The sequence below is a fragment of the Diceros bicornis genome, chromosome 16, assembly GCF_020826845.1.
Source record: "Diceros bicornis minor isolate mBicDic1 chromosome 16, mDicBic1.mat.cur, whole genome shotgun sequence".
NCBI lineage: Eukaryota > Metazoa > Chordata > Mammalia > Perissodactyla > Rhinocerotidae > Diceros > Diceros bicornis.
In genome coordinates, this window is record NC_080755.1 from 7,588,926 (window position 1) to 7,602,411 (window position 13,486).

A 13,486-nucleotide genomic window follows, 5' to 3' on the forward strand; every position below is an offset into this window, starting at 1 on the left:
CCTCCTTTTTTTTTTGCTTTTTCTCCCCAAAGCCCCAGTAGATAGTTGTATGTCATAGTTGCACATCTTTCTAGTTGCTGTACGTGGGACGCGGCCTCAGCATGGCCAGACAAGTGGTGCACTGGTGCGCGCCCGGGATCCAAACCCGGGCTGCCAGCAGCGGAGCGCGCGCACTTAACCGCCAAGCTGTGGGGCTGGCCCCAGTCAGAGGTTTATAACCAACAAATGCTTCAAAGAATATTAAGTGATATTAAATGTTTCCAGGATCAGATGAAACACCATATAATAAATAAACAGTAGTGGAAATATATTGCCAAAAACTTGCTTACTTTGTAAGATATTTCTTTGAGAAATCTGAATTCTAGGAAACTGAGAGGACCTTGAGAACAGGAACCAAGTTCTACATTTCTATCTACAGTAGCTGGTTCATAGTAGGTGCTCAATTAATTTTTGCATAATCAATCAATCTTGAATAACAATAGTTTTTTAAAACAGTTTACTTATTTATTTGTTTATTTATTTATTTATTTTTGTGAGGAAGATCAGCCCTGAGCTAACATGCTAATCCTCCTCTTTTTGCTGAGGAAGACCGGCTCTGAGCTAACATCTATTGTCAATCCTCCTCTTTTTTTTTCCCCCCCCCAAAGCCCCAGTAGATAGTTGTGTGTCATAGCTGCACATCCTTCTAGGTGCTGTATGTGGGATGCGGCCTCAGCATGGCCGGAGAAGCGGTGCGTCGGTGCGCACCCAGGATCCGAACCCGGGCCGCCAGTAGCGGAGCGCGCACACTTAACTGCTAAGCCACGGGGCCAGCCCAAAACAACAGTTTTAAGACAGCTTAAAACAAAAGCCAGTGCAGTACTTAAGAGAGGGCAAACAAACTAATGGTTCTGAGATTAATGATATATAGGACTACTCTTTTTGAAGCTAGGATAATGAAACAATACAAAAGCTTTTACAATATTTCACACACTTCCTTCCTTAGCTAGGAACTCTCTTCCCTTCCCTACACCATTAACACAATTTAATAAAGTCTAATAATATAGTGAAAATCCAATGCTATAAATAGTATTGATCTGACATCAAGACATACCTCATTATAATGGAAGAGAAATTAAGGTTTGTAGCTAAAAGATAACTACCTTTAAATAGCTCTTCCAATAATGATCTACACCGGCAGTCAGCAAAACTACTGGCCATGAACAGCCACATCAACTATTTTTGTCAATAAAGTTTTACTGGAACACAGCCAAGTCCATCCATTTATGTACTGTCTATGGCTGCTTTCGCACTGCAAAGGCAGAGTTGAGTAGCTGTGACGGAGACCAAAAATATTTATGGTTTGGCCTTTTACAGAAAGTTTGCTGACCCCTGTCCTACATAATTCTTTGTAAATTTATATTTTCAGTTACTAGACTCTCCGCAGATTTAAAAATAAATAAAAGTTACATAATAGTCTTTGTACAATTAGATAGTGAAAGGTACGCTAACTTTACAAATGAAAAACAGATAACATCCCCCCCCATCATGATTTTTGTCAAACTCCTTGCAGCAGCTGTTTTCAAAAGAACTGACAGACTTTGCTTGCTAGGAAGACAGGTTTAGAGTGATTTTTCTTCCTTTACAAAAAACAGTACCTCAGGTTTGTTTGGCTATTCAGCAGGACAGTAGGAGAACGGGCAAAAAGGTAAAACAAGGCAGCAGAGAAGAAAGGAAGAACTGCCAAATCAAAACACCAAGAAAGCAAATACCACAGTATCAAGACCTACAGAAGAAAATGTCCATTAGCATCATGACAAGGGAGGGACAAGACACTACGGTAACTCAAGCATTACAGTAGGGACTGTTTCAAAAACAGGTACTAAATTATTTCCAGTGCATACCTCTAAAAGTTTGTGCATATTTCCCATGCACTAAGTTAGGTTTGAATCATTTTTTTCCCTATGTATATAATAAATTTTAAAAACTAAAACTCAAAAGTTTTTAATTCAAAAAAATTTTTTAATAAAAATCAGAGTTGTCTTCTTCAAGCTTTAAAATTTGATTGCCCTATTAGATTAATACACTTAAAACTGGTATTCAAGTTAATAAGTACACTAATTTGGTGCTAACCATTAAGATACTTTCCCCCTCAATTGAGAGATACACTTATCATTCTGTAGACAGAGAATCCAAGATCCATAATTAAATCAATTGACTGAAAGGAAAAATAATAGTAAGAAAATGACTATATACTAAAACAAACATATTCCTAAATTAGGCTTTACTCCCTAAAAAACAAACCCTTTAAATTTATAACCATTACCTTGTACATTCTAAATGTCAACAGATTATTTATGAGGTATAAAATTTATTAAATAAACTTATTCAAAAACTATTATCAAATCTATCATTTATAGTTTTCTTTGTGCCCAGCATCAAGCTAAGTGTTACATACATCTTCATCTTCTCATTTAATAGGTAACTAACCAGAGATGTTTAACGAATGTATTTAAATAAAACTCCATAAAAATATTTACCAGTTTTTATAATCAAGAGAAATAGTAAACTCTCCAAAAGAACACTTATTATAAAATAGTGGATTTGAAAAAAATGTTCACAAGCAGTAAAACCAGACTGCAAGGTTTTAAAAAATTATACCTATTTTTGTCTTCTACTGATGTATCTTCTGAACTTTTGCTTTCTTCTTTAAAATACTGGCCTGAGCTAGATGGGTTAGCAAAAGTAGAAATGAAAGGCCCCAGAGACTGGAAGGCTGCTTGGCGAACCTGGGAAGGAGATAGGACAGTAATAACACAGAAAAATAAGGGGTTATTAATAAGCTACTTTCCATATACGGAAAGATGGTTAAGATAATAATAACGTTTTTCTAAAAGAAACCCAGATTCAGAACTATAAATCATTCTTCAGGTAGGATTTAAAATTCTTTATAAACTATTCTGTCTTTTTTTTACTTTCAATTTTTTAAATCCTGGCTTGACTATTTAAACCATGAGAATATGAAAATGAGATCCAAATAAAACACTAGCATGGAATGAAACTAAAGAAAGTCCTGTTGTGTTCTCATCTCAAGAACAAAACAAATGAAAAAAACAAGACTGCCAAACAGAAAACATAAAGCAATAAAGTCAACAAAATGTGATAAATCCATTTAATATTTTCAGGTAGGAAAGACTATAATTTGTTCACTACAAGGAAGCAAGACAGCTGTACCAGAACCACACACTCATCAGAAATATAACACTGACTTAAAAATACACTACACAAAAATCTAGAAGCATATATTACTATTATCAATGAATATCTCAAGTAGGAAAGTTGAAAAGGAGGGTTATAGAATTTTACGTCATATTGTATTCCTGGATTATTTTTGTAATCAAGATTTTAAAAAAACCTGGAAAGGAGAAGTTTCATGAGAGGAAGTAGAATCTGACAAAGCAACTGTGATGGGAAAGACTGCAAACCAATTTCTCTGAGATTATGCCTTTCACGCCTAACAATACCTTCTCCAAATTTTAAAATGAGGATTACATGAAACGTAATTTTTACAAAAAAAATATAGAAATTTTACAAAGGCAAATACATGTAAAGATGCCCATTATTAGTATTCACCTACTTGGAGAGGCAGATACAAAATTACTCAATTGGTTAAAAAAAAAGGCTAGAATTATACGCACGATAGCAAAAAAGAATATTGTGTACATGTGAACTTACAGATTTTTTCTACTTTATAGTCAATAAACATTACTTCCATAAAAGCATAAAAGGTCACTTTTAAAATTATATGCATTAGTTTAGTCTACTCTGATTAGTGTTACAACTCTGAGCTTGTCTCAAATAGGCACAGGATTTATATATACCTCAAACGACTGAGATTAAAGGAGTCCTTCATTTTAACATAAACATATTCCCAAATTAACAGGAAATACTGCATGTTATGGAGCCAAAACAATGACAAGTACTTAAAGTTTAAAAATGAAAACTTCAAATATGCCACATAGTCTTTTGTAACAATCTTAAATAAGATATTATAAAAACGTTAAAATAGTACTAAGGCTTAACCGTCTTTCTCTGTGTAGATTTGTTTTGAAAATTGAATGTGGTAAGATCCTGAGATCAACTTCTGGCATGACAGTGTCAGGAACTCCACTGACACACTCCCCAGTAAAATGAGTGAAAATGGAAAAAAAGACTCCACCATTCAACACCTCTAGAATTGGTCCTAAGGGCAAACAACAAATGAAGGAAAATCTATTCAAGGAAATCTACAAAAATTCAGTAAAAAACAAAAAAACAAAAAAAAAAGCGCGAGTTTGTGGTATCTGAACCAAGACCAGCTCAGGGAGGCAGAGCTTCCACTCCAGACCACTGCAGCCAAGAACACTGGGCTCCCTCTCCCCCAGTTCCCAGCCAGAGGGCTTTCAGTGTTTCTCATCTTGCCCCCAGCTACCTGTTGCTGCGGCCAGGTCCTGGGCAAGTGCTGTGGAGAGGTGGGGGCTTCCCTTCTTCTGCCCAATGCCCATTAGTGGAATGGAAGCTCTACCTCGGACGTGGCTCACAATACTGGGGCCCCAACAGCCCCTGGCCCAACTCATAAGGCCAGGAAAGAAAAGCCAAGAGAAGCTCAGGCTGCTGGCCCTCCCATGCCCACCAAAATGTTGTCATCCCAAGGGTGACTGTGGGCATACCCCAAACTGCACCTCCTGGAGGGAGGAAATAAGAGTCCACGAAAGTATTCCAGCCAGTCAGTGAACAAACAAGCAAATAACAACAACAAGCCCCAGAGAGGGGTATCAGTACCCAAATTTGCTCCAATATAGTATCTAAAATGTCCAGTTTCCAACAAAAAACTACAAGACATGCAACGGAACAGAAAAGTATGATCCATACACTGAAAAAAAATTGGGTAACAAACTCTCTAAGAGCAACAAGATGCTGGACTCCACAGAAAAAAAAACTTCAAAGTAGCCATTATAAATTGTTCACAGAACTAAAGGAAAGCATGATTAAAGAAGCAAAACAAGGTATGAGGACAACGTCATATCAAATAAAGAAGATTAATACAGAGACAGAAATTATAAAAGAGAACCAAATGGAAATTCTGGAGTTGAAAAGTATAGCAACTAAAATAAAAAACTTACTACATGAACCCAACAGTAGAGCTGAACTGGTAAAAAAAGAATTAGTGAACTCAAGGTATACCAATATAGATTATGCAAGTTGAAGAATAGAGAGGGCCGGCCCCGTGGCTTAGCGGTTAAGTGCGCACGCTCTGCTACTGGCGGCTCAGGGTTGGATCCCGGGTGCGCACCGACACACCACTTCTCTGGCCATGCTGAGGCCATGTCCCACATACAGCAACTAGAAAGTTGTGCAACTATGACATACAACTATCTACTGGGGCTTTGGCTGGGGGGGGGGGGGGATAAATAAATAAATAAAGAAGAATAGAGAGAAAAAAGAAAATGAGGAAAAATGAATAGAGCCTCAGAAAAATGTGGGACACCATCAAGCACACCAACACATATGTAATGGGGATACCAGGAGAGAAGACAGAGAGAAAAGAGAAAACAAAATCTTTGAGGGAATGATGGCTCAAAACTTCCCAAATTTATTAAAAAACAATAACCTACACATCGAGGAAGCTCAACAAATAGGATAAACTAAAAGAAATACAAACACACACATCATAGTAAACATACTGCAAGTCAAAAGCAAGGAGAAAATCTTGAAAGCAGCAAAAGGAAAGTGACACATCACTTACAAGGGAACCCCAATAAAATAAACACCTGACTTCTAACAGAAATAAAGGAGGCCAGAAGGCAGTGGGGATAACATATTCAAAAGCTCAAAGAGAAAAACTGTTAACCAAGAATCTTTTTTTTTTGTTTTTTTTTGTGAGGGAGATCAGTCCTGAGCTAACATCCATGTCAATCCTCCTCTTTTTGCTGAGGAAGACTGGCCCTGGGCTAACATCCGTGCCCATCTTCCTCCACTTTATATGGGACGCCACCACAGCATGGCCCGATAAGCGGTGCATCTGTGCGCGTCCGGGATCCAAACCTGGGCCGCCAGCAGTGGAGCGCGTGCACTTAACCGCTACGCCACGGGCCGGCCCCATTAACCAAGAATCTTATACCCAAGAAAGCTATCTTTCAAAAATGCAGGCAAGATAAAGATATTCCCAAATAAACAAAAACTGAGAATCTGTTGCTACCAGACTCACATTACAAGAAATACAAAAGGAAGCTCTTCAGGTTGAAAGCCAGTTACCGTATATGGTAATTCCAATAAAGAAGATCTCAAATTAATAACCTAACCGTCTACCTCAAGACACTGAAAGAAGAGCAAACTAAACCAAAAGCAAGCAGAAGGAAGGATTTAATAAAGATTAGAATGGAAATTAATGAAATAGAGAATAGAAATACAGAGAAAATCAGTGAAACCAAAAACCTTAGAAAGATCAACAAAACTCACAAACCTTTAGCAGACTGGACAAGAAACAGAGACAAGACTCAAATTACTAGAAAATCAGAAAGATGGCACATTACTACTGACCTTACAGAAATAAAAAGATTACAAAGAAATACTATGGATAATCATAGACCAACAAAGTAGATAACTTAGATAAAATGGGCAGATTCCTAGAAAGACACAAACTACCAAAACTGAAGGCAAGAAGAAATAGACAATCTGAATAGACTAAGACCAATCTCTAAGAAGAGATTAAATTAGTAACTAAAAAAAAAAAACTATCCACAAAGAAAAATCTAGGCCCAGATGGCCTCACTGCTGAATTCTACCAAACATTTAAAAGAGAATACCAATTCTTCACAAATTCTCCCAAAACAGAAGAGAAGGGAACACTTCCCAACTCCTTTTACAAGGCCATTATTACCCTGATAACAAAACCAAGCAAAAAAAAAAATAAAAGCCATCACAAGAAAACTACACACCATTATCTTTTATAATATAGACATAAAATTCCTTAACAAAATACTAGCAAGCTAAATCCAGCAACATACAAAGAATTATTACACTACGACCACGTGAGACTTACCCCAGGGACTGAACATCTGAACATCAATATAATACATCAATAGGATGAACATGATTTATATTTGTACAAAAATTTTATCCAGTAAAAAAAATAAAAAAGTTAATATAGTAGTCTGTCTACTGTCGACTCCTAAAAGTACTAACAATAACATACCTTAAGTTATACATTATTTCTTAAATTATGAAATCAAAATCACATTCGCCATAAAATGTACTATTTTACAAAAATAATGATTAAACAAAACCCTACCCAACGTGAAGGATCACTGATCAAATTAATAAATAGTGCTGATAATTTAGTCCGTCGGATTTCTTGACATGTTGCACAGGAAACCGCCATGAAGCATTCAGCACAAGCCTTCCGGACTCCCCATACGTTATCAGAACATAGTTGGAAAAACCTGGGCAGCTATGCAAGGAAGACAGTGTTTTGTCAGGCAGACAAACAGAGTAGGTTTCAGTAGCTACTTTTATTTCATTTTCTGCTTTCACAGTGTTTTAAAATACTAGATTTTCTTAACAAAATTTAGAAGACCCATTTATTATTAATACTCAGTAATTTTAAATAAATCACACCTAATTCATAATACTATTGACTATGGAAAAGCAAAAATACTCCCAACAAATACAGCTTAAATGTTATCCAAGCGCTCGTACCTAAACTCAATTATTTTGCATAACAGATGGTTTCAGAAACTCTTCAAGTATGTTAACTTTCATATTAAGCATATATATTCCATGTAGTGACTATTTAAAAATAAACTGCTGTACATTTAATTTGTCACTAAAATACTTGAGGGTTGCAATAAAATGAAAGATTTATTTGAATAAATAAGAATTGATTTGTCCAACAGAAATAGGAGAGGTAAAAATGGATCAATGGTTCTTACACACATTTGCATTTTAAACAAACCGTTGTTATCAAAACACAACTCAAGTGCCCAGATTACAGAAATTTAATAAAATCATATTAACTTTCTGGTTTACATTCATGAGATTATGTTAATAAGATTTTGGGGTAAATGTATGTTTCAAACTTTATGTGCCACTTTGTATTCCATTGCTTACTCTTTTGTTTCTGTAAAACTTACCAACATTTCCTCAGTAGCTTGCTGGCCAACTACGCTGCAAATATCTCCAAAATTGGCAGCGCAGACCTGACAACAAAAGCATCACTGACATTTCAAAATATTACATATAGGATTCTTTAAAAATAATCTTTTAAATTTCACATATCAATACAGTAACCACCAGAACCATGTGTTCTTAAACAAACAAAAGACTAAACAATACCTTTCGAACATGAAACATTCTGCAATCACAGCACATCTCACAAAACCTAGGGAGGATAAGACGTTCTGTGATGTCCTTCCCAACCATGGGAGCCATTTTGCACATTATCTAAAATAAATAAGAACAAAAATGCACTGAAAATATCTTCAAACTAAGACTTTTCCAGTTAAGTTTGCTAACTTATTACAAGTATATAATTTAAGGAAATATAAAACATAATACGGTATCATTATACTGCACGCATCACCAAAAACATTCACCTTATTTATCTGAGTTGAAGACAGAAAAATAGATATTTACTACTAATAAAATCAACCAATAATTACTAAATGCACAGTAAACCCAGAGAAAAATCCTAAAAATTTCATTTTTGTCTATAGTTTCAATCTTATTAATCATTTTGCCTGGTAACTTTATTTTTATTTATTTATTTACTTATTTTGTGAGGAAGATCAGCCCTGAGCTAACATCCGTGCTAATCCTCCTCTTTTTGCTGAGGAAGACCGGCTCTGAGCTAACATCTATTGCCAATCCTCCTCCTTTTTTTCCCCCAAAGCCCCAGTAGATAGTTGTATGTCATGGTTGCACATCCTTCCAGCTGCTGTATGTGGGACACGGCCTCAGCATGGCCGGAGAAGCGGTGCGTCAGTGCGCGCCCGGGATCCGAACCCAGGCCGCCAGTAGCAGAGCGTGTGCACTCAACCGCCAAGCCACGGGGCCGGCCCTGCCTGGTAACTTTAAAAGCAAAAAACAACCCCTCCATTTTCCCAGTGAAGAAATAAATGGTGACTGCTCAAAGGAAAAGATTATCCATAGGAAGGATCTGGGTTGCATACATCTGTATTGCTAAGAAAAGACTATACAGAGGCAGTCCTTACCTTGCTAAGTACTGTTTTAACTGAACCTTGTGCATATGGGCACGGTATCCCCACTCAGCAAAACCCAGGTTCCAAGGAAGGCAAGGACATGGTCCTGATATGCATGTGTTTCAGTTAACACATTACCAGGCAAAGTGAAGATGAACTGTTTGAAAATCAGGCCAAGTTTTTAAAATAAATTCCCCCCACAGTCAGTACAGACAGAAATACAATGGTCTGTCATCATTTATCTATTACATCTACTCCTAGCCACTGCAAATATGACAAGAAGTAAAAGGCATACAGATTGCAAAGAAAAAACTATTCACATATGACATGATTGTCTACACAGAAAATCCCAAAGAATCTACAAAGAAGCCACCAGAACACATACCTGAGTTTAGGAAGTTTGCAGGACATATGTCAGAATACAATAATCAAATGTATTTCTATAAATTAGCAATGAACAAAATGAAGAACTGGAAACATTTAGCTACAGTATCCTTCACAATAGTGTTAAAGAACACTAAATCTAACAAAATATATGTATGATCTATCTACTGAAAACTACAAAAGACTGACAGGATAAACAGATGGAGAGATCTAGGATGATCATGGATTGTTAGGCTGGCAATTATCCCCAAATTGATCTGTAGTTTCAACACATCCCTGTCAAAATCCTAGCATCCTCAGAACTGGCGATAACACCTACATCTCCCAAACCCCAAACCCAGTTTTGTTTTTTGACTCCACACTGTTTCTAAGCATTCCAAGCTCTAGTTAAAGATCCGAAGCTACACTGTATCACTGATCTAGCATAAATTTATCAAAATGAATTATTCCCAAGAGAGAGAACAACTAGGGAGCCAAGAGAGAGAACAACTAGGGAGCCAAGAAATGCAAATCATGACAAAATAAACATAAACCAATTATAAGAGAATGATGGGTTTCATACTAGTGCTGGACATAGTCTTTTTATTATAATTATAATGTTTTACTATTGTTAAATCCCATCAAAAATTATAATAGAGGAAGTTAAACTCCACTCAATATAAAGTTATGCCAAAACTGATTTCCTTTATTGAGGAACTTAAGAAACAAACAAACAAAAAATCTGTTTTGGATCTTGACAGAGGTGGTGGTTGCACAACACTGTGAATGTACTAAATGCTTCTTAATTGTACACTTTAAAATGGTTAATTTTACAGTACGTGAATTTCACTTCAATAAAAATATTGCAGGAAAAAAAGTATCTAAATTTATTATTAGCCAGCCCTGGTAGTCTACTGGTTAGCATTCGGTGCTCTCAGTGCCACGGCTCGGCTTCACTTCCCGCTCAGGGAACCAGACCACCTGTCTGTCGGCTGTCACACTGTGGCGGCTGCGTGTTGCTGTGATGCTGAAAGCTACGCCACTGGTATTTCAAATACCAGCAGGGTCACCCATGGTGGAGAGGTTTCAGCAGAGTTTCCAGACTAGGACAGACTAGGAAGAAGGACCTGGCCACCCACTTCTGAAAAAATTGACCATGAAAACCCTATGAATAACAGCAGAGCATTGTCTGATATAGCAGCAGAAGGTGGAAAGGATGGTGCAAAAAGACCAGGCAGGGTTCTGCTCTGCTGTACACAGGGTCATTAGGAGTTGGAATCAACTCGACAGCACTAACAACAACAAAATTTATTAGTTAACTGGTACCTGAGTATCTAACAATAAAATAATGGAATCAAGGAATTTCGAAAGGAAAGGAACTAGAGAGATGATCTAGTTCATCCTACTAATGATCCAGAAGCACTAGAAAATTTTGGTATAATTTTTTTCTATCAACAGAGATGCAATTATATCATTTTAGGTTTATAATAAACTTTCACTACCCAAATAGATTTGAATAAATTTTCAGATGAACTTATCACTTTCCTACCTAATTTATTATCAGAATTCTTACTCTGAACTCAGGAACCATAGATGTGAATTGCAACATATACTACTATACTCTAATTCATGCCCTATTTATGGACAGCTCTCAAATAATCAAAATATTTGATAATCATGTCAAAAAACTCAGAAAACTTAATTTTATACTTGACTTAACTATGTGCATAATGACTTAATCTATATATTTTTCTTATAACCATAATTTGTATCATCTATCATATCACAGTATAATGACTTGCCTGATTACCCTTCCTCCCAAGACCATATCATCAAATGGCAGGAGCCAAGTATTATTATTATTTTTTCTACTGTGCTTACACAGTGCCTAGAAAAGTACTCAATAGCAATTAAAGGGGTTCAAATGTTTCTTCATTCAATATAGCGTTTTTTGTGTTTTTAATTTTTAACTGTACTGGTTATTTCTACCATCTTCTTTTTCCATTTTGACATAATAATGAATTTACAGTTACTTATTATTTTCTTGCTGTATATCTTGCTTTCTCCGAGTTCAGCGACAGAGCCATCTACTTCCCAGGTGCTTAGCACAATATAGGGCCCACAGAAAATACATCTCTTCCCTTGTAAGCCTATGTCCCTTTCTATCCTAGCATTGTATTTCAAATTTAATGATTTGTGGCTACTTTGACACATAACATGTATAAACCCTAGAGTAAGTAATGTAGCATAATATTTAATGAACACCCCTTATTAGTCAATATAGTGACTAATGTTTTACCTAAACTGAAAAATTGCGTTCTACTTACAGCCACGGCTTCTGTTTTCACATCGTCATTGCTATCTGGGGCAGTCAGCTCTATGAGGACCGGGCACACTTTGGTCTCCACATCAAATCGCTCAATTAACTCCTGCTCCAGCAGAGCCAGCAAAGCTGCCTGACTTGTTTTTCTTACCTAGGGAAAAATTAAACAGTATAAACAAAGTACATACACGATATAACAAAATTCTATTCTTGATTTTTACAAATTTAAAGACTTCTCATTCCAAGTTAAAGGGACTCATAACTGGAAAAACCTTGCAAATAAAAATTTATGGCTATTTTCTTCAACTATTGCAAAGACTGAACTTGGCAGACTGTTTATAATTAATGAAGTGAAACAGAAAAGCCATCCTTGTTGAAGATGTCTCACAAAGTAACAAATTTTTTGAGGGACACCTATGAAAACATGAAGTGAGAATGCAGCTCCTAGGCGTTGTCTATAACAGCACTAAGGAGACCTCCTAGATTTGCCAGACTCTCAACACATCTTGGTCTAAGACAAATGGTCATTTTGAAAAACAGAATAACGAAGTTAAAGAGGAAAAAACATTCAAATAAGACCACTTAGGGCAGGCCATTCTACACACACCATACTACATAAATTTCCTGAAGAACATGTAAATAGCACTCTTACCTGATTATTCTGATCTGCGAGATATCTAACCACAATGGGTAGCAAGTATTTGGAAAAAGCATATGGGATTGAAGGCCGGTTTTCTTGACAAAACAATGCAATATGAGGCACCTGTTCCATCAGCTCTGCTCTCACAGTTGGTTCTATTGAAATAATAGAAATGTGAGCAAACACATTCTTCCACGGTAACAAAATTTTTGCCTGGGCTCGAGACTATTAGGAAAGCTTTGGACTTTCACCCTCAACATAAAAAGGGCTTACAAAACGTTCTCTAACTCTCCAATCCTTTTCACCTCCATGAGTGAAAGGAGGATCTTAATCCCATCCCAAGCTTCTAGCTTCACAATGCAATCATTTCCTATGACTGAATTTATTCATCACCTACATTGTGCTACACAGTGCTAGGGGTTAAATATCTGACATTCACATCAACTACAATATGGTATTATCTATACACTCTACTATTGAAGAACCTCCTAGGACAAGTTATAAGGACTGGCTCCTAATCTAAATTTAGTTAATGAATGGAGGATTTATAGTTAGACCTAACTAAGACTAAAAAGGGTAAGTGAATATTAAAGGAGACTAACAGATTTAAACAAAAAGAAAAACCCAAAAAGACCCAATTATATATGGTAATTTAAATGTGACAAATATGGCCTTTCAAATCTCTGGGTTTCAAAAGGATGACTATCCAATAGGTAATGAATGGTAGGAAAATCAGCTAGTTATGTGAGAAAAAAAGATAAGATTCCTTTAACACACACCATACATAAATTCTGGGTGAATTAAAGTTCCAAATATTTTTCTTAAAGATCAAAAGCACTAAAAGACAACATTTTTAAAAATGTTTAATCTTGAGAGGTGGGAAGCCCTTTCAAGGCAAACAAAACCCCAAAACCAACTAAAAGACCAGTTAATTTCACTTTG

At 36.3% G+C, this 13,486-nt stretch overlaps 1 protein-coding gene across 6 annotated transcripts in view; it reads right to left on the reverse strand.

The window, feature by feature from the left end:
- Positions 1-13,486, reverse strand: part of PPP4R1 (protein phosphatase 4 regulatory subunit 1) — a 64,374-nt gene that overhangs the window by 24,453 nt on the left and 26,435 nt on the right. For all 6 annotated transcript variants that reach the window (XM_058556718.1, XM_058556715.1, XM_058556713.1 and 3 more), the window contains 6 exons: positions 12,557-12,699; positions 11,909-12,055; positions 8,353-8,460; positions 8,151-8,216; positions 7,310-7,468; positions 2,641-2,768 (listed from right to left, as the gene is read on the reverse strand). In XM_058556718.1, the coding sequence (XP_058412701.1) occupies positions 2,641-2,768; positions 7,310-7,468; positions 8,151-8,216; positions 8,353-8,460; positions 11,909-12,055; positions 12,557-12,699 (751 nt within the window). The remainder of the gene's footprint in view (positions 1-2,640; positions 2,769-7,309; positions 7,469-8,150; positions 8,217-8,352; positions 8,461-11,908; positions 12,056-12,556; positions 12,700-13,486) is intronic.